This window comes from Petaurus breviceps, unplaced genomic scaffold (genome assembly GCF_028583685.1).
Source record: "Petaurus breviceps papuanus isolate PSGF00001 unplaced genomic scaffold, PetGlider_PUasm1.0 91133, whole genome shotgun sequence".
NCBI classification, from domain to species: domain Eukaryota; kingdom Metazoa; phylum Chordata; class Mammalia; order Diprotodontia; family Petauridae; genus Petaurus; species Petaurus breviceps.
Window position 1 is genome coordinate 72,137,710 of NW_027187419.1, and position 26,289 is coordinate 72,163,998.

Sequence of the window (26,289 nt, forward strand, 5' to 3'; positions counted from 1 at the left end):
GATCAGTCACTTGCTAGTCACAGAATAGCGGGCAAATCAATTACTTTTAGAGCCTCAGTTTACTCATATATAGGGAATAATAATATCTGCCAGACCTACTTCACAGATTATAGGAAGATCAAAATGTAAAGTGAAATGTAAATATGATCTATTTTCTTTTGTTCAAAATGTATCCTTTTAAATTATACCTTTTACATCACCCTTTTGTCCCCCCCCAAAAGTATCTCTCTCTTCTCCTCTACTTAGCAAGGCATCAATTGTAATAAAGATTTAAAAAGAAGAGAAAAAAGGCATTTAAACAAAACCAACAAACACATCAGTCACATGTGACTTTATGTAGCATTACTGCATCTGCAAATGTCATTTCCACAAAGAGAGGAGGGAAGTGCATTTTCTCAGGTCTTTTCAGGGGTCAAGCTTAGTCATTACAATTACATGGAATTTAGCCCCTTTCCCCTCCCCCCAGTCTTTTTATTTTGTTCTATTTTAGTGTAGTAGACATGGCTTATAATAGTTTACCTGATTCTGTTTACTTTATTCTGCTTCATATAAGTTCATGTGAATTTTTCCATGCTCTTCTGAATTCAACCATGTCATTTCTCATAGAGCAATAATATTTCTTTATACTAATATAGAACAGTTGGTTTAGCTGTTTTCTAATTTATGGGCATGTACTTTATTTCCCAGTTTTTTGCTACCACAAAGCAAGCTGTTATATTATATTCATTATAGTTGGGAACTTTGTTTCTGTCTTAGACCTCCTTGGGAATACAGAGCAATGGGATCTCTGGATAAAATATGGTATGGATATTTTAGTCACTTCTTAAACATGATTCCAAATTGCTTTCCAGAATGGTCTGACCAATTCATGCCACCAAGAGTGAATACATCAACTTTCTGCAGTCTCTCCAATGCTATTTCTATCTGGTGTCTTCTTTGCAAATATGCTGGGCGAGTGGTAAAATCTCAGAATTGTTTTGATAGGAATTTCTCTTAACTGGTGATTTCATGTGATTTTAAAAATAATTAATAACAACAGCAGCAATAATAACTAGAAGTTCTATAGAGCTTATCATGTGCCAGGAACTGTGCTAAGTGCTTTACAATTATTATCTTAATTCGATTTTACTAGTTTGTATTTGAGCATTCCATTCATTTCAGGTAATATGCAAAAAGCAATCTGCAACCCTTAAAGCTCTATATAAATATGAGCTATTGTTATGTCCTTTGACCACTTATCCATTGCTTAATAGCTTTGGTCTATTTAGAGAACAGAAACATGTAACTTAAATATCAGACCCTTATCAAACACATCTAAAGCACAGGTCTTCCCTCCAATCAATGACTTCCCCAATCTTATCACAGCTACACTAATTTTGTTCATGTAAAAGTTTTTTGTTGTTGTTCAGTTGTTTTCAGTTGTGTTTGACACTGTGATTCCATTTGGGGCTGTAATGGGAATGTAAATTTTTAAGATCTTCCCTGCCCCTAGGCTAAAGTGCACTTCTTGATTGGCCAGTGAGTCAATAAAGTTGTTACATTCTCTGAGCCAGGAGAAGGTTATATAAGCCCTGATGTGTAGCTTTGTTTCGCGGCTTACTTTGAGAAGTGTTCTGTGATTTGACCAGATGAGACTCTGGGAAGCCATTGCTGTTGAGAGTCCCCCGACTTTGAAAAACCCAGATGTTGATTTGGTATGGATGTAATGGTTGGACAGTTTGGAAATCTGTCTACTTGATCTGTTTCTCTGTCTTGATAATTCTGTCTGTATATTCTGAAGTTCAGGGAGCTGACCTTTTTCCCCTGAACCAGGTAAACGATATGTTTGACTGATTAAAGTAAGCTTGTTAACCCATTTTGAGTTGCTTTATCAAAGCAGATCTAAAAACCTGTGCTGGCAGTCACCCTGGGGACGATGGGGTGCTTGCTGCTACAGGGGTTTTCTTGGCAAAGATACTAGAGTGGTTTGCTGTTTCCTTCTCCAGCTTATCTTACAGATTAGGAACCTGAGGCAAACTGGGTTAAGTGACTTGCCCAGGGTAACACTGCTAGTAAGTGTCTGAAGTCATATTTGAACTCAGGAAGATGAATCTTCCTGACTCCAGACCCTGCACTCTGTCCATTGCACCACCCAGCTGCCCCTTTTTACTTTCAGATTATTGAAATTATCTCATATTTTGTGATCACCAATCCCTATCCCTGACTGAGAATTCTCCCCTTATCAACAACTGTGAAAGGTAGCTGATAGATTAGCGAACACAACCTAAAAGTATTCTGAAACAATAATATTTATAAGAATTATTTTAGGCCACGTGACTGGCTGCCTGCTACCCCGCTTCCTCTTTGCCGCCCCCGACCCTCCCCCAAACGGCTTAGCAGATTCGCTGGAGCCTAGGCTTATCGCAGGAGTAGGCCGATACAGCCCCGGCCCCGGAGCAGGAGGCCGGCCTAGGCATCGCTGGTCGGGACTCGGCTCTGGGAATTGATCCCTGCTCGCTCCCGCCTCCCCATGGATCTCACGGCCCAGCATCGAATGTACGGCCGTTAAGTGGGGGCCCAGTGACTCGGCAGGAGAAAATGGCGTCCGTGTGGGATGAGGCCCAGCAAGATGGAATTGGGGAAGAAGTGCTCAAAATGTCCACAGAGGAGGTTATTCAGCGGACCATGAAAAGTGAAGTGCTCTGTGTGACACAAGAACTACAGGCCATGAAGGACAAGATCAAAGAGAACAGTGAGAAGATTAAAGTGAACAAGACGCTGCCCTACCTTGTCTCCAACGTCATCGAGCTGCTAGATGTTGACCCCAATGACTAAGAAGAAGATGGTGCAAACACTGACCTTGATTCCCAGAGAAAGGGCAAATGTGCTGTGATCAAAACCTCTACCCGACAGACCTATTTTCTGCCAGTGATTGGTTTGGTTGATGCAGAGAAGTTGAAACCTGGAGACCTGGTGGGAGTAAATAAAGACTCCTACCTGATCCTTGAGAACCTTCCCACCGAGTATGACTCCCGAGTGAAGGCCATGGAGGTGGATGAGAGGCCCACAGAGCAGTACAGTGACATTGGAGGGCCGGACAAGCAAATCCAGGAGCTGGTAGAGGCTATTGTATTGCCAATGAACCATAAAGAGAAATTTGAGAATTTGGGTATCCAGCCTCCAAAGGGAGTATTGATGTATGGACCTCCAGGTACTGGAAAAACCCTGCTAGCCCGTGCATGTGCCGCCCAGACCAAGGCCACATTCCTGAAACTGGCTGGACCCCAGCTGGTACAGATGTTCATTAGGGATGGAGCGAAGCTTGTCCGGGATACCTTTGCATTGGCCAAAGAGAAAACTCCCTCCATTATCTTCATTGATGAGCTGGATGCCATTGGAACCAAGCGCTTTGACAGTGAGGAGACAGGGGATCGAGAAGTTCAGAGGACGATGCTGGAACTCCTGAACCAGCTGGATGGATTTCAGCCTAACACTCAAGTCAAGGTGACTGCTGCTACAAACAGGGTGGACATCCTGGACCCTGCCTTGCTGGGCTCTGGCCTCCTGGACCGCAAGATTGAGTTCCCAATGCCCAATGAGGAAGCCCGAGCAAGGATCATGCAGATCCATTCCCGAAAGATGAATGTGAGCCCTGATGTGAACTATGATATGAGGAACTGGCTCGCTGCACCGATGACTTGAATGGGGCCCAGTGCAAGACCGTGTGTGTGTGTGGAAGTGGGCATGATTGCACTTCGCCAGGGAGCCACTGAGCTCACCCATGAAGATTACATGGAGGGCATCCTGGAGGTGCAGGCCAAGAAGAAAGCCAATTTGCAGTACTACGCTTGACAGGGCTGGGGAGCCCTGGCCCCAAGCCTGGGATCAACTCATTTGTCTGACTTGCCAGTAAAAGTAGTAACGATAAAGGAGGTTGGGGTTGTTCCCCCCCCACCAAAAAAAAGAATTCTTTTAGACATAAAAACACAGGATGTATGGCAACATATAAAATATGTGTGCCAATATATATACTATTATATACATAAAACACAAAAGATGTGGTGGCTACTTTCAAAGGTCTTACTATTAAACTATTTCATGATGACCATACCTCTCTAAGTCTTCTGTTTCTTGATCTGTAAAATGGAGGATATAACTTCCACCATCTACTTCACAGAATTGTTGTAAATTATGTACTCAATTGCCTTTTTGGTTTTGAAAGCACTTGTAATTCATAAAATGCTCTACAAATATGAGCTTTTACAATAATCAAAATAGTAATAAATTAGAGCAATAAAGATAGCATTAGAATTTCTGATGGCACTGAAAAATCAATTTCTCAGGAAATCTGAAATGGGAATATACTAAACTAAAAAAATCTGCAAATAACTGAAAAGGCAATTGATATTACATAAATAATTGTACTATTTTTCTACATCTATAAAATCTTTGTGAATATAACATACACAAACACCAAGGACAACCTTGCTTTGGTGGGATCAATTTCCTAACCACTGTCCCCATGCATGGTAGGCCATTTTTTCCTGAAAAGGTATTGAGACAATCCTTGAGACATCAAAGGCTCAAGCTGTTGACATCATTTCTGGGCTACAAAATAGCCAAGAAGATTTCCAAGCACTCCCTGAGACCAGACTGGTGAAAAATGATGGGCAACTCAGACAAGGGAGCTTTGCTCAATGGAATCAATTTGATGTGTTCTCAATGCACATCACTGTTGAATCTCTGTTTTGTGCTGTGCTAAGAAAATCTCATTTTGTTAAAATGTTGAATGACCTATGACTATCTCATTTTGTTCCAATATCAAACATAAACTTACAGTCTATTGACCTGAGTTAGGCACAGCCCAGAAACAGTTGCTGAAACAAGGAGTCAGGAATAGGAAGATTTTTCTGTATTATATTCTACTGTAGCCCACACTTTCACAACCATACCATTGACTGAAACATGCAAAAAAATGTAAGAATCTATTATGCTTATTCTTTGTTGACTATAAAAAATAATTAGATTTCAAAGAACAAAATATAGCTTGAAAGCTCTCACGTACTAAGATACAAATTGCCCGACAGATACGATCGGTAACTGCTGATTACTACTATCAAATGATTCACAAAGTAGATGAATGCTTGTCAAGGGTGTCTACTACTACCGTGTAGCACAGAATCCAAAGAGAACATTGATTCCCTATAAATTATGATGGCCTCCAGATGATACTGTTTGTGAATTACACTGAACTCCTTTCATCAAGACCCAGAACACTACAGACACTCTTTAATAAGATTCACAACCATTCACAAGAGTTCAGCCTAACAATTCATACGGAAAAATCTCAAATGTATGATGAATGTCTGTTGTCCGAGCTTTGATATAATTTGGTAATTCAGCACATATACTGAACAGACACTGAAGACAGACAATGAGATGGGTCCGAACTGAATAGGAAAAAGAGAATAAGCTTGATTCATTTGGGAAATTATATAGTCCTTTCAGCAATCTGCAAGCTGCTTCCTGAGACAAAATTCCATCTTTTTGTCACCATTATTCTTCCAGTGATGCATTATCACTATGAATCATAGAAGACCACAATTACTGAAGAATCAAAAGTATATGTATTGAGGGGAATAGGGGAGAAGGGAGAGTCGAGCTTGATTATTATAATTATATGGCACTTGGTTTCCACTGCTTTGCTGCTGTTCTTTACTTTTATACCATTGCATTCATTGTGTATATTGTTTTCCTGGGTCACCTTACCTCACTTTTCATCCATTCATGTAATTTTTCCTGTATTCCTTATTCACTGTTTTCTTACGATGCAATATTATTGTACCAATTCATGGACAGTCTCTTTAGCCATTCCCCAAATGACAGGCATCTAATTTTGTTTTCATTCCTTTGCTACTGGAAAAAGTGCTACTATTGAGATTCTGGTGTATATGGGACCATTTAAAAAATAGTTTTATTCTCCGGGGCATTTTCCTAGCAGTGAGATCTCAAGGTCAATGAGAATAGACTCTCAAGGTCAATGAGAATGGACATTTTAGTTACTTATGTAGCTCAGTTCTAAATTACTTTCCAGTTTGGTTGAACCAATACCCCACTGTCCACAAATTCTCCAACTCTGATTATTTCTATCTTTTGTCATCTTCAACAATTTTCTGGGTGTGAAGTGAAAGCTTGGAGTGTCTGTAATTTCATTCTTAGGGACCTGGATCAGTATTTCATGTGATTGTCAATAGCTGACATTTCTCCTTGGAGACCATTAGTTTATTGGTGAATGGTTTTTGGTCTTCTAGATTTGTACTAGTACCTCAGATGAAAAAGATTTTTTTACTTCCAGTCACTCATTTCCCTTCTTATCCTAGTTATTTTTATTAATTTTGTTCTTACAGAAGCTTTTTGACTTCATGTAATTTAGATTATTTATCTTATATTTCATGATTGCCCCCACACCACAACTACAAAAGATAACCTGATTTGGTTCTCTCAAAACTAAAGATTTTAAATTCTTGCACTTCCCAATATGACAGCTTGTGGCTTCCCTCTGGAGATTAGTGTGGGTGAGTAAAGGGTGTGGTCATAAGTATAAATAATAAATATCTCTCAGACAAAAATATACTTCTGATAGGACTTTTGGCCCCCCCCCCCCACCAAAAGGGAAAGAAGTAAGAAGGGATGAAGGCCTACTTTCTTATAGCTATGTTTTAAAAAAAAAAACAAAAACTTGTGGAGAGCTTTAGCAGTGATCCTCGCACTAAGGTACTTTCTTGGGTTAGGCTGCTTAGAGATTTGTTGTTCTTTACATTTGTAAGGAAAGATCCAATAATCACAGATTTGGAAGATTTAATGGCTCAGAGCAGCAGGATTTTTCACTCCCCAAAAAGGCCACAGATGCCCCTGTACACGTTGTTGGAAGTTAGGAGATGTGCCATGGTTTCTTTCTAGCAATCATGTACAGTTTGAGCTGACTTTAATCACTTAAGAAAAATAATCACACTGCAAATGCCATCTGGGCAAAGAGGTTTTTTGGCAGATTGCTTGTGCAACCAGCAGAGAAAGTACTAAAGACTAAAGCTTGACTGGGGTGGGAGGACATAGGGGAGAGACAAGTTAAAAAAAAAAACCTCTTTGATTTTCAGATTCTGTAACCAATATAAAAGGAAGAGACTGGGGAAAAGTAGCCCTCAACTAGAGACACGATCTTTCTTTTTGCAAGGTACCAGGACAATGAGAAGGTAAATATTACCATATTCCTCCTTCCATAGCTTGTTATTGCTAATCAAGTTACTCTAATCACACAGTGTTCAAAGTTACTAGAAGGGGAGTGAACTGGAAAAGATACTAAGTTATGACCTCTTACTAAATTTTCAGCTTGATATTAAGTGATCATGTATAGCCATGATATAAAACAAATAGAAATTGTTGTTGTTTGATCATTTTCGGTCATGTCCAGCTCTTCATGAGCCCATTTGTGATTTTCTTGGCAGAGATACCAGAGAGGTTTGCCATTTCCTTCCCCAGCACATTTTACAGAAAAGGAAACTGAGGAAAACAGGGTTACATTACCCTGAGATCAGATCTGAACTCAGGAAGATGAGTCTTGATTCTAGGTCCAGCACTCTATCCATTCTACCTCCTAGCTGCCCCATCAATAGATATTAATGACACTATTGTCAGGGATTCCCAGAGCAAACAGGCTATCCAGGGGTTCATGCTGATTGGAGTAACAATAGTGTGCCACTTTGCTTATGCCCAATTACATGCTCTTGGAGGTCAGAGGATAATGTTTTTTATTTATTTTCTCTCTCTCTCTCTCAGCAAGCAATACAGGATTTTTTCATGCAGGAGTTGCTTAATAAATGTTTGCTGAATTGACTCCCTTGGTCATTTATATAAGACCTAAAGTTTACAATACAATTTGATCAAATTAATATGGCCACTACCAAAGAATTTTACCTCCACAGATTCTATAAGAAATTCAACTTGTAGAAATTCTTCATGAGTTAATCCTTTAGGTTCATGTGATAATTTAAAAAAAAAATTTTTTAATAACTCAGAGCAGTTCAAATCAGTTTACATATACAAAACATTCTGCAAACCTAAAATTGCTCTATAAATGTCAACTATTAAAATAAAAAAGGAGAGAGTGAAAACACTTGAAGATGCTATTCAACTGAGAGTTGAGGCTCACTAAAGAAAAATATGGGCTCCATAAGACAACTGGTTATAGAAGCTGCCAATGTCTTATTGGACATGAAGGAGCACAACTCTGAGGGGAACCTTGGGAAAAAGCAGTTTATTCTCTCCACTGCATAAAATGATGCCAAGACTGTCTACAGTTGCCACTTCAGCAAACTGCTTATGTGAGCAGATTTGTCTTTTCCCAAAAGCCATACCAAAGTCTCCCACAGTCAATGAAAAAGTAGGTTTGCTCTTTCTGGGCACCAGAGCAGAAAAATCTTCCTATCTTAGTCTCCAACTGCCCTGTAGTTCCTCACTACTCCTCAGAAAATTCCTTTGAGGGGGGCATGCCATAACACCACTTCGAATTTTTCAGAAACAAAATAACAATATTAACAGAATGGTTTTGGAGAAATAAGAGAGGAGGGAGTTTTTTTTTAAATCCCAGTGGTTTTCTTAGGATCCATCTATTCACAAGATTTTGAAGAATGTGTGCTTGGCTACAGGAAGAAAAGCAACCACTGTGATACCTGTAATTCAGGTCGATCCTGGAGAAGATGGGGAAGGGTGTCAAAATGTTAACGTTTATTCCAGAAAACTCCTTGTATTATAAACAAACAAAAATTCATGATGAGCTGCAAGGACGACCCCAGTCAGAGTACTTTAGAGTTCCTTTACGCTCAGTACACAGAGATTTTTGGAGACCCTAAAGACTTACAAGGATGTTTAACTTAGAAAAGATCATGAATTAAGATGTGGAACAAAGAGAAACCACTTTAAAAAGTTAGGTCATTCAAAGGTATTTACTCTTGGCAATGGAAAAATAAAATTACAGAACACTTGAGCATTTGAGATTCTAATTGTTATGTCCATTATAGGTTTTGTTTGGGTTTCTTGAATATTTTTTTTTACTGCTGTTACATACACATACATTTACCTATTATGTTTTCCTTTGGAGTGCTGGTATTGTTAATAAAGGGTACACATCTGCAGAGGCAACTTAAATTAATTTGTCCTTGAAACAAACTATACTAAAAATTAGATAATCAGTTTTTCCTTTCAGTACCATGAGTTCCCTACCACCAATACAAAGAAGATTATACTGGCCAATTACCCACCTTACAAAATGGTGCTGGAATTGAAATGTCTGGAAGTAACTTGAATTTTTGGAGTGAGAAAGCATTCGCAACACTGAGTCAAGAGAACTAAAACGCTTTTTTTTAAAAGTGGCAGAAAACATCAGTGTCAAAAACATCAAGTGTAGCAAACAAAAGAGAGGGTGTACATTTATTAATATGCAATGTATGGATCCTCTAATTTCTATTCACTTATTCAGTGATCAAATGAGACCTCCAAGAAAAGATATCAAATACAAGTAACTTTATTTTATTTTTTGCTTTTTGGAGGGGGGAAGGCAGGGCATTTGGGATTAAGTGACTTGCCCAAGGTCACACAACTAGTGTTAAGTGTCTGAGGCCATATTTGAACTCAGGTCCTCCTGACTCCAGGGCCAGTGCTCTATTCACTGTGCCATCCCTACAAGTAACTTTAGATGAAAGACATCAATTGTTCTCATTACCAAGAATTCAGCAAAGAATTCCTTAAATAGAACTCCCTATGTTACATTTTTATAATTCAGTATGTTTGAATGTCAGCAAAAGTCTTGTTGAACTCTAGCTGATATATTGATGATACTCAGTCTATATATCCCTGGAACCTATGCCTTCAACAAGCTGGGGGAAATTAATCACTCACTTTCTTCATCCATATTTACTTTTATCAGATCATGGTTAGGAAAAAAAAAAGATAAGGCAAATGGAAAGGTCACAAATCATGTAAAAATTCAAACAACTAATCTCAATTAAATGTGCCTGTTTGTAAAATTCATAAAGCACGAACATTTGGGAACCTACCAAAACATATCCCAAAAGAAAAAAATCATTCTTGGAGTAATGGCATTTCAAAAGGCCTTTTCTTTTTAATTCAAAAATTCAGAATTTGCCATTATAGGATATGATGTCAACTGCTTATTCTTCTGAGAGGTTAAACTTATTTCAACCAATCTAGAGTCTTAAAAGTATGGGAGATTAGTGGTAACTAACTTTTAATTCGATTCCCTAGTTTTGTTTGACTTTTAATTTGTATTATTCATGTAAATATTCCAAATTACCATAGTAAAAATTTTTTTTCAAAGGATACTTAGATATTAGCTATAATAACCCTGGAGATTGATTATCAGTCAAAAATTTATTAGAAAAGCCCTAATTTAATTTTTTTAAAGAAAATTAATTTCTTGGAACAACTTTTACATATCACTCTATGGGAATTTCTGTTGGCTTATGTCACTTTATAATTTTAATATTAGTAGAAACTTTATGAAAAGTAGAGGTCATGAAAATGGGAGATCATGTGATCCAATTCCCTATGAGTTATCATAAAGTCTTACTACCAAGCCAAGAATTCAAGTCAAGAGATATTAGCATATGTATGAAATAAAGAAAAACACCTATGATTTTTATACGAAATCTTTTTAAATATGAAATTTATAGTATATAAAAACATACCTTTTAACTTCAGTCAGTCAGAAGTTCTTCACTCTTTTAAATCTGTATTTAGAATCTTTAACATTTTAACACATCACTTTACTGGAATTTACCCAGATACAGAGTCATAATACCTAATCTCAATCAAATAAATTAATTGTAATGTCATCTCCTACCTACTGTTAGGCTTTGAGTCACCTCCATGTTTGAACCTCATGACATATTACTTCCTAGCATAATAGACAAGGGTGTGCTGGTATTTTTAACCATCTCTCAGGTGGAAAAAAATGCAATTGCACAACACACTTTTAAGTTTAATCTACATTATTTAACATTTTCTCCATCACTTTCTTAAGTGTAGACAAGCAACAAAATAATGAATCAAGTTGATTTGTAGCATTTCCAATTTCTAAGGTGTAAATGTTCATACTGAATATTTAAACAATTGGCTCCTGAACCAGTATGATCTGGTTCCAGCATATCTCTGAAGTAGGTGTGATTGATAGTCTTAAAACTGTAAATGCATACATATATGTATTTATGTGTATGTACATTTGTATATAAACACACATATGTACACATTTATTTACATGTCTATATTTTATGTGTATATATGTATATATGATTAATTATTTAAACCCTTCCCATATTTAGTTTTACTTTACTCTCCAAATGGTCAATTCTGTTCAACTATATAAGACAAATCTTTCAGAATGTTTCAGAGTGAAACAACTTAAACAACAAAATATTTTTCCACATACCTATCTAGTCTCACATCTCATCTTTTAAACCTTGTAGTTATAGAGAATTTGGAAGAAAATAAATTTCCAAAAGCATCTTACCTGTTTCCCATCTAGGGTATACAGGCGCTTAACCACTCCTGAATCCAGTTTGATGGCATCAGTTATATCAGTGAGAACTTGCTCAAATGAATGTGCAGTCTTCTTGTTGAGCAGAATCCGGACAGCTTTACGTGGCTTCACACCACTTCTGATGATGGTGACTAGTTTGGGCCGAATGAAATCCTTATTCTCCCTCACATCTGAAGGGCTGCCTTTGGCAGTGGCAAGCGAAGACACCGTACGGGAAGCAGAGGTGGTCTTGACATTTACTGACCAGTTAGGGTTTACATTCTTGGTGTACTCCAGTTTTTTAAAGGGTTCTATTGAACCACATACATAACTCTCTCCTAGGAAAAGAAAAGGAAAAAAATGATTAATCCATTTATCTGACAAAGACAAACAGATTTCCTTCTTTTCTCTTTATTCTGTTTTATTTTTTGTCTTCTTACTAGAGGCAAGAGCCAGCTGCAAAATTTAAAGAAAAGAAAGTGTGGTTTAATGGCCAATAATCAGGGAAGATAAGATGGTCACTTCTATTCTGGCTCAGTCGATGCCTGGATTAATGTCAAGTTAAAACTTTTTTTTTATAGTGAATATTATACATAAGGCACTGTGCCAGGCCTTATTGAATTCATAAGATGAAAAGTGATAGCTTCTGCCCTCAAGGAACATTCAATCTAATGAATGAAAGTTATTAAATATTTATTGTATGCCAACCACTGTCCTAACTTCTATTGATACAAATAGAAAAGTGACACAGATCACATTCTTAATTAAAGTAGACAACACATATTAAAGAGTTCAGCTGTAGGATGAAAGGAAAGGTCTAGAAATCATTTCTAAGGGTTCAACAGAAGCATAAACAGCAAAGCCCAGAGATAGTGAAGGTAGAGGTAAGGAGACAAATATGCAGATGACTAAAATACAAGCCAAGATAGGATTAAGTGGGCACAAGACCTCATAATGAATAGCAGAGACAACTTGAAGGAAGAAATAGAACTCAACCCTGAAGGATGCGAGAATTTTAATCAGGTGGAGGTGTGGAAGCAATTCATTCCGGGAAAATAGGGCAGTATGCAGAAATGAGGAGAGGTAGGAGATGTCAAGATAAGAGCAAGAAAAGTCAATACTGCAACTTGGATGAATAATATGTGAAGGATAGTAAGATGAAACAAGACTGGAAAGGTAGGATGGAACATATCTAGAAAAGATCCTGAATATTAAGGTAAGGAGTTTGTATTTTATCCCTGAGTCAGTGAAAAATGGAATTTTGAGAAGAGTAATGACATAGTAAGGCTAATACATTCAGAAAATGAAAAGCAGAAATAAGAGCACTGGACATAAATAAAAAATAAAGACTGGAGGGGGGAGACATCGGAGGTAGAGACCAGTGAGGAATCTATTACAACAGTCCAGATAGGAGGCAATAGGAATCTGAAGTAGATTAATGAAGTGGTAAGAAGGGGTTGGATGATAAATTCACATTTACATAGTGCCTACTATGTGGCAGGCACTGTTCTAAGTGCTTTACAAGTCTCATCCCTTTTGATCCTTACAACTGTGGGATTTGTATGCAAGAATTATTTTAGAGAGAGAATTAATGTGGTTTGGCATGGTGCTAATACCAATTAAAAAGAGGCAATTTTTGAGGGAAAGGTAAGTTCAGTTTTAAACATCTCGAGATGTGTACAGGGCATTCAAACGGCAACTTAGAAGATGAATATACAAATTTAGGAGTCACTTCCATTGAGACAATAATTTAAATCACAGAAATGGGTTAGTTTTCCTCAGGAGTACAGAGAACAGAGAACCAAGGACTGAACTATCAGGGACCTTCAAACCTAAGGGAAGGGAAGGAAGAACTAATGAAGAAGACAGAAAAGGAACAGTCAGAGAGAAACCTATCTTGATACAAGGTTGTCACAGAAGCCCAAAGAAGGAGAAAGTGATCAGGAAAGAAGAGATGGTCTATCCATGTGAGTTTCTAGAAGAAAGATAAAAAATGATAAGGAATGAGAAAGCCATTGGATTTGGCGGTTATAAACAGACTATTCCTTTTTCTATAGCACTCTTGAGATTTACAAAACACTTTCATCACAATAGACCTGTGAGGTAGAGAGGACAAGTGCTATTACGGTATCATCATCCCCATTTAACAGATGAGGAAACAGGCTGAGATTGGCCCAAAATGTACACTCAGAGTTTGGGACCTGGGACTCCCATTCAGAAAGCAGCGCTCTCTTATACTGCTCCTGATAAAAGTAAACTCTCGTATGTTGTCTGCTCTCTATCATACCTGGAGAGCAAATTACATTACAGGGTATTTAAATGTTTACAAGGAACTTTACACAGTCTCCTTTGATCCTAACAATATATAAAATAAGTAATACAATATTATTCTTTCTACTGACTGACAGACTCAGAAGAGTCAAGTTACTTACCCAAGGTCACAAAACTAGCAGTAAAGACAAGATATGGACCCTGAAAAACCTGAAACTCTTCCCGAGGCACTTCACCACTGCTGCTGGTCTGACCTCAAAGGGAGCAGTTTCCAAAGGAGACAGAAGTCAGATTGTAAAATTTTCCAGAGAAAGTACTGGTGAGGATGTGAGAACAGAGGGGAGGCTACAGTATTCTTTTTTAGAATTCTGGCAGCAGAGAAGAAAGGATGTTGCATGAAAATTAACAAGATACAGTAAATGCTTTTTTAACACTGGAGAGACCTAAACATGTTTGTAGCCAGTTATCAGTCACTGGTGGAGGAGTGAGAGAATGAGGGCCAAGCAAAATTCAAACCACAATTAACAGATTAACAGGCCTGGGGGAGGTGTGGTGGGGAGAGGAAAGAGGAGACAGAAAGTCTGGCTGAGGTTGAAGCCAAGCTCACAAAAGTAATTCAGCTAGAGAGCTAGGCAGGAAGTCATGAACAGGGTCCAAGGGAAGAGGGAGGTGAAGGGGAGGTGTGTGGTGAAGGAATAGAGAGGGGGGACAAAGCCTGAGACAAACTAATGGTTTTCAAGGCTAAGTCAGATCCTATATGGCAGCAGCAAGCTGCTTACTCACACCCCAACATTCTTCAGACAACTGAAAACAAATGGGGAAAGAGAGTAAGTTTGAAGATGAGGGGAGGGAAGAGACAGAGGCTGAGGGCAAGTCAAAGAAACAAGAATGTATTCAGAGTTGACCATATGCCAGGCACTATGCTAAGCCCTGTGAATATAAATGTGAATAAAAAGACAGTGATCTCAAGCAACTTACATTCTAACTATAAAAGGAAGCTGAAAGAGGGAGATGGGGAAGGAGAAGCTACCCACCCATACTAGGACATGGAGGAGAAAGTCTGAAGTCAGGGGAAGTTGGGAGAGGAATGTAGACATGACTGATCTGAACATTTTTCTTAAAATGTACGTTCTAGGAGGAACCTGTCAGAGGAGAACAAGGGGCTATGATCAAAGGTACAGTCAGTGAGTCAATAACCATTTAGTAAGCACCTACTACCCGTGTTTCCCCGATAATAAGACCTATCCCGAAAATAAGCCCTCCCCTTACTGTGTAAGATTCCTCTAAAATAAGCCCTCCCCCGAAAATAAGCCCTATTGAGATTGCTACTGTAGTGAAGGTGATCCTCTGCGCTACACGCTACATTACGGTACCCTCTGTATGCACCGTCCTCCCCCCCCCCCCGAAACGCACGCCGCGCTCCAAGCTGCATCCAATCAGAGCTGCAGCAGTGAGCGCGTCATCCTGTTCTTCCCCAGTGATTTGCTTATTGAATAAAGGTACATTTTTTTTGTTCACATTTACCTGTTTATTAAAATTGCTGTCAATGTTCATTAAAATAAGCCCTCCCCTGAAAATAAGCCCTCTGGTGTTTTTCTGTCCAAAAAATAATAAGACAGTGTCTTATTATCGGGGAAACACGGTATGTACCAGGCACCACACTAAGCACTGGGGATACACAAAGAAAGGCAAAACATAGTCCTGCCCTCAAGGAGCTTACAATCCAGTGGGGGAGAAAAACATACAAATGAGCTACATAGAGCATAAATCAGAGATAATAGCAGCAGGGCACTAGTATTAAGAGGGATCAGGAAAGGCTTTCAAAATGTGGTATTTTACCTGGAATTTGAAGGAAGATGGGGAAATCAGAGGAAGAAGATGAGGAGGAAGAGTATTTCAGGCATAGTAGATAACTAGTGAAAACGCACAGAATTGGGAGATAGGATGTCTTGTTAGAAAAATAGCAAGGAGGTCAGTGTCACTGGTTCACCACCTATATGAAGGGGAATAAGGCTTAAGAAGATTGGAAATATATGAGAGGGCCTGATTATGAAGGGCTTTGAATAATAGAAATAGGTCTTCATATCTGATCATGAGGGCAATAGGAGTCACTGCAGTTTAATGAATGGGGGCTGGGGGTGATAGGGTCAGACTTGTGTTTTCAGAAGATCAAATAAAAGCTGAGTATAGATGAAAGAGTTTTAGTTTTAACAAGGAGAAAGTCTACCTCATTTTCTAAGATTAGAATAAAAAAATGGGAGAAGAATTGTGAGGTGGAGAGATGGAGATGGAGGAGTTCCATTTGATGACCTCAGTTTTCTCAATAAAGTAGAATCTAAAGCTACCTGTAAGAGCAGGAAAATTAATAAATTTAACAATGCACAATGTGCCTTTAAACTTTTTCATTTTCAAAATGGTAACAGTAATTATCAAAATATCTGACTGATATATTTGATACTGATTTCAGAAACAAAATGCTTACAAATCCCATCCAAAAATGAAAATGGTCTACATTTAATTACAATCACTTCAAAGTTTTAAATCCCAAAATGTAGAATAAAGAGGCAGTTGCTATATCTGAGATTATTTTATTGTCAAATAATAGATTCTTAAATTAAATAGTTATGTTCTTTATTACTTGGTTTTTAAAAAATATGATTATATACATACATGTAAATTTATCTCATGTTTACAGTCTATTCTTAAATTCTCATATAAACAGAGGAATCATTCCTTCCCTTCTCAGTGATCATGCACACAGAGATGTTCAATAAATATTTGCTGATTAACATATGAATATTTGGAGTGATCAATACTACCAAAACTGTATATTGAAAAAACATACAAATTCAGGAATTGCTATTACTCTAAAAGTCAGACAGACATTAACAAAATTTTGCTTTTCAAAAGCTAGAGTTCTTAACAAAGAAGTTTAAAATATTAAAATTGATCAGTAATAAGCAATTAAAGGGGAGTCTAACATATTTTTTAAAATTAAAAAAAACTTAAAACACAGGTTTTAAAAAGAAAACTACATAATAAAATTGGCCCAGAATATAAAAAAATTTCTTAAAGGTGAAAAGATTTCAAAAATAAGTAGATTTTAAAATAGCCTTTTCCCCCCATGCTACTAGAGAAAAATCTTTATCCATTATATAAATTTAATAGGTAAAAAGAATGAAAGACTTAAGTAATTACTGCTAAAATGATCTGACAAATCCAACAGGGTCCTTTTATCTTATATATGTCCCTCTCCAATATTTTTAATTTAATAGTTTGATCATTCAAGGTCACAAAACGTGTACTCCATAGTAAATAAATAAATGACTAAACCAGGGTTTAAAGATTTTGAAATTACAGGCACTCATTTTTAGGAAACGATTTATATAAATAAGTTCCAAAAGTATATGACTTTTTTAAACAGGTAAAAATCACACACACACACAGACACACACGCACACACACATTCCTAAACCAATCTTTTCCAATCACTCAGAGATTGGCATGCATCCTGGCTGTACTCCTTTTTCCAAGACGGATGTACATAGCGTTGTGAGGCTGTGTGTGAGGATTTTAGAATTAAAAGCAAGGTCTCAGAGACAAAAAGGGTTCCGAGCTGGAAAACCCAGTGCTAGCCCTGGCTTTGCCATCAAATAGCTATGTGACTTGAGACAAATCATTTAACCTCCCTCTATCTCAGTTTCTTCATCCATCACATGAGAATGTTACTATTTGCTCTACCTACCTCACACGGTTACCATGGTGATCAAATGTCATAACAGACAAAAGGCCCCTTTGCAAAGCTGCAAGTGTCAGAAGACGTTATGAATTCTAGTAAATGTCATTATCATATTATGATGAAAATATACCTAACCCTTAGCAGGCATTAAAACCAGGTCTTTCCGTTCTATTGCCCATATTTGTATTCAAGTCAACAAAAGTGCCTACTATGCTATTCTTTTGCTTTTGTTTGCATCTCCAGCACTTAGCACAGTGCCTGGCATATCGTGTGAGGTTAATAAATGCTCTGGACATTGACTGACCACTATGTGTAAGGCAAAGTATGGGGCCCTGAGAATACAAGTAACTGGGTATCAAAAGGAAAGTTGGTAGCAAGTAGAGGTACACATTTCCCAAGTCAGTTTTTCTCATTTAGGACTTAGATTAATGCTCATTAAAGATTAATTTGATTAGGAGAAGTTGGTTTCACACCAAGTGCACTGAATTAAAAGTTTATAATTGAGAAAAGCATCCATTAAATATAGGCCTCATCTATGATTCTATATCTGTGTGGAGTTGACCATAGTTTCTCAAGAACTCTAGCAATGACTGGCAGGTCTTCCCCAACAAGGAAGGTTTTCTGTTTTGGCCTGAAGGTAAACTAAGGACAAGTCTAGCTAGGTTTGGAGAGGCTTAATCATGGAGGGAAAAACAATGATTAAGTCGATGTTTTTGACCAGAGAAATCGTGAATGCCTACTGTGGTGGAGAGAAAAGCTGCAATTAGGAGTAGCAGAGGGAGTATCCCCCCAATGACATCTATGTAAGGCGTGAAACAGGACAACATAATAAACAGTGATGCTTCAGGAAGCTGACAAAATTACAAATGGCAAGACTTCCACTTTTCATCATTTTTCAACCCAGGGATTTAAATAATGTTTCAATAGCTGTAAGTTCTCATAGAACAGGAATTATATGATCTGTCTGTACACAAAGACTCCATAGCCTTGCTCTGTCCAAATGGCCAACTGGCAGCAGCTCTTCTTTTAAAAAAAAAAGATTTTTTTTTTAAAGGTAGCTATATACACCAGCACAGAAACATCATCTTTTACTTCACACAAGCCTAGACACTTGATAAGTGAATTAGAAGCAAATTTTTAAAACATAAAAATTAAATCAGAAAAATAGTCATTAGAAACCATTTAGGGTGAAGAGGGAGAATATGTAAGTACTACATTAGAGGGAAAAAATGTCAAATTCAGAAGTATCATTTCAATGCTGCTTTTTACTTACCCCAAGCTATCCTAAATTCTATTTAATATTTGCATGTCTACAGCATTGGCCCAAATATAACAGCAGCTCTAACTCAAATAACTTTTGCATGAAAGGAAGCTGACACACAGCTGTTTTTTAAAAACCAATTTGCAATGTTCATTCTAGGTGGAGTATGAAACACATTGCTGGTTAGACCTTCTCCATTCCCCACCCCACCCCCACCAAAAAAAAAAAAGAATTTTAATCTGCTCCTTCAAAGATAAAGAGAATATAAAAAGCTTTAAGTGGCCTTCAAACTATAACAGGGAATCTTTTCAGTTATGATAGAGATAGAAAAAAATAAAACACCTATCTTACTGCTTCTCTACCAACCTGTGATGGATAAAAATAAAAAAAATCCAATATTAAGAATGATCTTCTACTAGGAATTTAAAATACATGAGATTTTTAAAAAATCAAATGGTAGTAGCATAAAAGGGAATATCTGCCTGAATTCCTGTTGCATTTAAAAGACAATTCTAATAAAACAAAAATTTTATAGCCAAAAATAAGACAAAAATCAATCATTAAGGGGTGGCCAGGTAGCACAGCGAGTAAGAGCACCGGCTCCAGTGTTGAGAAGACCTGGAGATCGAGTCCCAGGCTCAGACACTTAGCACCCACCCAGAAACACCTGGCCGTGTAACCTTGGGCAAGTTACTTAACCCCAATTGCTTAGGGGCGGCCAGGTGACTCAGCGAGTAAGAGCACCGGCTCCAGTGTTGGGACGACCTGGAGATCGAATCCCGGGCTCAGACACTCAGCACCACACCCAGAAATAACTGGCTGTGTAACCTTGAGCAAGTTACTTAACCCCGATTGCTTTAAAAAAAAAAAAATCAATCATTAAAGTGAGGTGAGTTCCAACCTCACAACACCTAAAATATCAGAATGAGATTGCGTCTGCCCTGGAAAACTGAGCCATTTTAATGATTTCACAGCAAATACAATTCTACATGTATGTCTACAAATGTGTTAGGATATTGGTAAAGGTGCCAAGAATGTCTCTTTTTGCAAACAACCCATGACACTTTAAGAAAATGCTTGAATGGCTCATGTTTTACCAAGTATAGAATTAGATGTGCTCCAGCAAAGAGAGTTTTTAAATACAATTAGAAAAAAAAGATTTTTTCATTTGTATGGCGGAAAGAACATTGGCTTAACAGTCAGGACCTGATATGTTTTCTACTTCTGTGTTAGTCTAATTCCTCTCTTTGACCACAATGTCTTATCATTCCATCTTTCTCAGTGCCTCCTTCTAAACCTATTCTTCATTCTTAGGGAGACTCCAGTTATTCCTCCCAACTCCTGCTCTGACCTCACTTTCCTCCCTTTGCAATCTTGACTCTACAGTTAATCAGTTCAGTTACATACCCTGTCATTAACTTTAGAATCCCTTGCTGCAAGCCCTTATCCTATCATCATTCATGCCTTATACCAAACCCCAAACCCTGGGTTACTCCCCACGCCCCACCACCACCTGCTTTCTCTGCTCTTTCTCTGTTGATGAATATGGCTGAAAGACATCACAACCATGCTGTTGGAACCCTCAGAAATGTATGTTCTCTCTTCTCAACTGGGATCTCACTCATCCACCGCAATGATTTTGTTCTTGTCTGATTGCCTAACACATTTCCCATAGCTGCTGTTTCAAACCTCACTCAGGCCTCCTATGCCACTCTTTCCTTTCTCCCTGGTCACCTCTTCTCAGCAAGGGATATATAAAATAGAAGCCATCAATCGTGAACTTCCTCTCTCTATTTCTTAACATTCATCCACACAACCCTTCACGCTCTCCTTTGTTCTGGTTAATGAGGATAAGATAACTGTTCTCACTAAACCATCCCCTTCACTTCTGCCCTTTATCCCAAGACCTTCCGCTTAACTTCAATTGCTCCCTATCTACTGACTGGTCTCTCCCCATCCTTAATAAACAAAAAATATTCGTGTGACATTGCCGCCATGTCAAGCTATCATCCTGCGGTTTAGTATCCATCTCTGCTCCCTTTCATAGATTAGAAAAGGCTACCTACAACACTCACTGAATCTAATTCCTCTCCCTTCTACTTCTCAAATCCTTACAATACAGCTTTAGTCACATCATTTCACTGAAAATGCTCTCTCCAAAGTTACTGAGGATAATTAATTACTAAATCCAATGACTTTTCATTCATCATCTCTCTTTGCCTTCTTGCGGTATATACATACTGCTGTCCATCACCACCTCCTCTCCAATACTTCTTCCTGGGTTTTCACGATGCTGTCTTTGCTCTCCTGATTATCTTTCTATCTGTATGACTGACTTCTTCAGAATAGTCATCTATGCTCCATCTTCTAATCATGAATATGGCAATGGGATAGATTTAAAGAAGGAAGAAGAGCTCTGTCCTGGGACCCTACTCTCCTCATTCTCCACCCTCTGACTCAGTGATCTCATCAGTGTTCTAGGATTCAGTTATCAACTCTATGAATATAACTCCAGGGCCATATATCCAGCCTTAGTCCCTCACCTGAGAATCAGAATAACATTACCAGCTACCTTTTGGACATCTCCAACTAAATGTCCTAAAGACATCTAAATTCATTATGTCCAAAAGAGATCTTATTTTCCCCTCAAAAACCACTCATCCCCCAAACTCCCTGTTGAGTGCAAAGCCATCTTTCCAGTTATCCAGGTTTGCAACCCTGGAGGCATCCTAGAACCTCGCCTCTCTTCTTTGGGACTCCTTGCCCCTTTTCCTGATTGCCTGGTTGCTCCCAGAATATCCTTTTAAAAGAAAGAACCCAGGATAGCTATATCTTTATTCCTCTCTGGCCTCTCTACTCCTCTTTCTCTACCAGGCCACAGCAGCCTCCTCATCCTGGAAGTCCACTGTAGTTCTGGCTCTCTCAAACTCTGCCTCTGTGTCCTCTTCCTCTAATCGGTCAGTTACTTCTAGAAACTTCATTTGAATGGAAACGTCTAGGTCAGTCCCATCTTCCTTTCTGAGTTCTCCTGATTCTCTGGACTTTCTCAACCATCCTTTCTCATCTGTCTATCCCCTATTTGAATATAAGCACCTTGAGGGCAGAGACTTCCTGTTTGTATTAGACAATGCCACATGGGCATTGCCTCACTCAAAAGTGAGAACTAGAAAAGACCTTAGTTTTAAAAGGTCAAGCTGTCCCACAGCATCCTGGGCTATCCCCAGTAGTCCTGATCTTTATCTGCACTGGACTCAGATGGCTCTGGAGGAGAAAGTGAGGCTGGTCACTCAAATCCAATTCAATTGCAAGTCACATAATCATCTACCTGATGTCACAGTCCTCTTCGAGAATGAGGGACTGGGCAGGTGGCGCAGTGAGTAAGAGCACCGGCCCCAGAGTTGGGAGGACTGGGATCGGTTCTGGCCTCAGATACTTAACACCCACACAAAATAACAAAATAACTGGCCATGTAACCTTGGCCAAGTAACTTAACCCCAATTGCTTAAAAAAAAAAGAATGAGAGACAAACCACAGGACATAGTTAGGATCTCTAATAAACACTTCTTGACTTTACTTGTTGACTTCTTTATACCTCCCCTTTGGCCCTCATGTTTCCAAATGCTGTCAATTCTTTCTTTCCATTCACACTGCTACGACCCTAGTTATGGCCTCCATCACCCCTTTCTTAGACTATCCAATCTACCTCCTACCCCATAAGTGTCAAAATTGAGGCCCACAAAACTTCCAATCAGATTAAAAAGTAATGGGAATTTTTTTTTTTTTTTGCTTTTTGGAAGGGGAAGGCAGGGCAATTGCGGTTAAGTGACTTGCCCAAAGTCACACAGCTAGTAAGTGTTAAGAGTTGTTAAGTGTTAAGGCTGGGTTTGAACGTCCTCCTGACTCTAGGGCCAGTGCTCTATTCACTTCGCAACCTAGCTGCCCGGAAAATTTTTAATAAAACAATTAAAATACAAAATAACAGATAATACTAATTTGTGGTTTTCTAAGTCAATATATGGAGTAGCCATTTCTATTTGAGTTTGACACCACAGCTCCACATGACTTTTTTTTTAAATTTGTTTAATTTATTTTAGTTTTAATTTATGGAACAAAACAAGCATTTCCATAACGTAGTAAAAAAAAAAATAGATGATTGCACATGAAACTGCAAAAACTATGCACAATTTGCTATTTCTTTCAAATATGCAACAAAATTATCAAGTAAATTTTTTTCTTTCCTCCCCTCCCCACGCCCTAGATATGGCCACCATTACACACTAGTTATATATAGGTAAATAATTCTATTTTTCATATACATCTATTTATGTCTATATACGGCAATTTAGAAGTATATACATCTAATAGACATACATCTATTTATCATTTCTTTCTCTAGATGCAGCTAGCATCTTTCTTTTTATGTCCTTTATAGCTATTTTGGGTATTTATAATTGTCAAAATAACTTACTCAAAGTCTTTTTTAAAACAATATTGCTGTCACTGTACACAATGTTCTCTTGATTCTGCTCATTTTACTCTTCATTATTTCATGCAAGTCTTTCCATGTTTTGTTTTGTTTTTAGATCACTGGGCTCATCATTTCTTATATCATAGTAGGAATTCATCATAATCAATACCATAACTTGTTCAGTCCTTCCCCAAGTGATGGGCATCCTTGAAATTTTTAGTTCTTTGCCACCACAAAGAGAACTGCTATAAACACTTTAGAACATACAGGTTCCTTTCCTTTTTTCCGTAATCATCTTTGGAAATAGACCAAGTAGTGGTACTGCTGGGTCAAAAGTATATAAGTAGTTTAATAACTCTTTGGGCATAATTCTAGATTGCAATCACTTTGGAAAATGGAGTCTTTCCTAATATCTTGACACTCTCTAAAATGGTTGGATCAGTTGTGCCAATTTTTCCACATCCTCTCCAACATTTGTCACTTTCCCCTTCTATCATTTTAGCCAATCTAGTAAGAGTAAAATGGTATCTCAAGGTCAGTTTAATTTGCATTTCTCTTAAGAATAATGATCAAGGAGGGAAGGAGGGGGAAAAAGATGGGGAGAAAATTTGGAACTTAAGCAATAGTGAAACTGAATGTTGTAAACTAAAAGTAAATAAATTCAAAACGAAAAAAAGAATAATAATGATTTAGAGCATTTTATACGAGTATAAATTATTTGATTTTTTCATTGGAAAACTATTCATATCCTTTGACCATTTATCAATTGGGGAATGACTTGCATTCTTATAGATTTGATAAAGTTCTTTATATATTTTAGATGAGACTTTTATCTGATAAATTTTCTATGAAAAATTTTCTCCCCCGCTTTCTGCTTTCCCTCTGATCTTGGCTACATTTGTTTTATTTGTACAAAAACTTTAATGTAATCAAAGTGATCCATTTTACACCTAACTTTGTTCTCTATCTCTTGTTTATTCATAAATTATTCACCTATCCATAAGTCTTTTAAGTAATATGTTCCATGTTCTAATTTTCTTATAAAATCTTTCTTTAAATCTAGGTCATGTATCCATTTTGACCTTATCTTGGTAAGTTGTGTAAGATCCAAACAACTTTTAAAATAACCTTCCTAGAGCACAAGTCTACCCCTGTCAATCTCTTGTTCAAGAACCATCAGTAGTAGTTCCCTATTGAGTCTGGGCTAAAATACAAACTCCTAAGCTCAGCATTTAAAGCTCTTAATAGGAATTCAAAGCTTCAGTCTACTTTCCTAGGCTTAGTCCCCATAGCTTAATTGATCTTCCTGCCCGAAGTCTCTCTACTCCAATCCATCATCCACACAGCTGCCAAAGTGATTTTCCTAAAGCATAGGTCTAACCATGTTACCCCTCCCCCTCAACTGAATAAAGCCTGGTGGTTCCCCATTATTTCCAGCACAAAATATAAAGTCCTTTGTTTAGTATTTAAACCTCTTCACAGTCTGGCACCTGCCTGCCTTTCCAGCCTTCTTTCACCTTTCTGCACTCCACATATTCTAAGAACCAGTCATAATGGTCTATTTGCTATTCCTCAAACACAAGACTCTACCTCTCATCTTCATGACTTTTACAAAAGCAATCCTCCATTCCTGAAATGCTCCTTTCCTTCCTCCCCACCCCTCCATCCCACTACCCTTCTCACTGCTGCCTCCCAGTGTCTCTGACTTCCTTCAAGACAGTCTAAATACAGTCTTCTGTAAGAGTTCTTTCTCAGTGTCCTCTGCTATCAGTGCCTTCCCCTCTAAAGCTACCTTTCATCTACTCTGCACATACTTTGTATAGAGCTGTCTGTTTACATGTTGTCTCACTCACTCATCAGAAGGTGAGTTCCTTGGGAGCAGGGACTCATTTGGCCAGTCTTTACATCGCCAGCACTTAGCATAATGCCCAGCACATAAGTGCTTAGGAATCCATCTCTTAGCCTTTGCACAGGCTGCCCTCCATGACTGGGATGTACTTCCTCCTTAGTTTTCCACAAGTTTCAAGTCGTGTGCCACACCTTCTATATGCAGTCTTTCCTAGTCTGCCCCCTCCCTTCTCCTTAAATATCATTGTTGTTGTGGCCAGTCACTTGCTTCAGTTGTGTGTGACTCTTCATAACCCCATTTGGTATTTTCCTGGCAAAGATACCGGAATGATTTGCTGTTTTCTTCTCCAGTTCATTTTATAGATGGGGAAACTTGAGGCAAACGGCATGCAGGGTCACACAGCTCCTAAGTGTTTGATGAGTCTTCCTGAATCCAGGCCTGGTCCTCTATCCATTGTAACACTTCACTCACACCCTCCCCATCCCCTTAAACTAACATGTATATACTTATCTCCACTTATTGGATCCTTTCTACTCCCACTTCTCACTAGAATGTAAGCTCCCAGGGCGGGGACCATTTATCCTTTTGTCTTTTTATTCCCAGAACCTAGCACAGGATCTTTAACTTAATGTTTATTGGTCTGGATTGGCTCCACTTCTAGCCCAGTCATTTATTGTGTTACTTTGGGCAACTCACTTGAGTCTCAGTTTCCTCATTTGTCAAGTGGGAATAAGAATTTCTCACAAAGTTGTTGTGAGGAAAATCCTTTATAAATCATAAAGGGCACAACATTGTGAGTAGAGCTATAATTAAATAATTTACATCTTCAAGGGACTTTAGAGACCTTCTATTATAGCTCTGTATTTAGAGATGGGGAAATGATATGCCAGAGAATTTATGACCTGCTAAAGGTCATTTGAAACTAGATCTTCCAAATGCAGCACCCTTTCCCCTACATTATATCATCATTTATAAAATTTTTAAAAATATTAGTTCCCCTAAAAAAGTACTTTCCAGAAAGTTAAGTTGCAATCCTCCAATAAAGAAGAAATCAATATAGTAGCCAGCATAATGGTACTCTGGACAAAATATTTCAGTGTCTGCCAGGAAAGCTTTGAGGCCCCTTCCTGAT

General features: G+C 38.1%; 1 protein-coding gene and 1 pseudogene across 3 annotated transcripts in view; one reads left to right on the forward strand and one right to left on the reverse strand.

Moving 5' to 3' along the window:
* Positions 1-26,289, reverse strand: part of DCLK1 (doublecortin like kinase 1) — a 435,938-nt gene that overhangs the window by 391,318 nt on the left and 18,331 nt on the right. For all 3 annotated transcript variants that reach the window (XM_069080369.1, XM_069080368.1, XM_069080371.1), the window contains exon 3: positions 11,561-11,907. In XM_069080369.1, the coding sequence (XP_068936470.1) occupies positions 11,561-11,907 (347 nt within the window). The remainder of the gene's footprint in view (positions 1-11,560; positions 11,908-26,289) is intronic.
* Positions 2,556-3,946, forward strand: LOC138154701 (26S proteasome regulatory subunit 6A pseudogene; annotated as a pseudogene).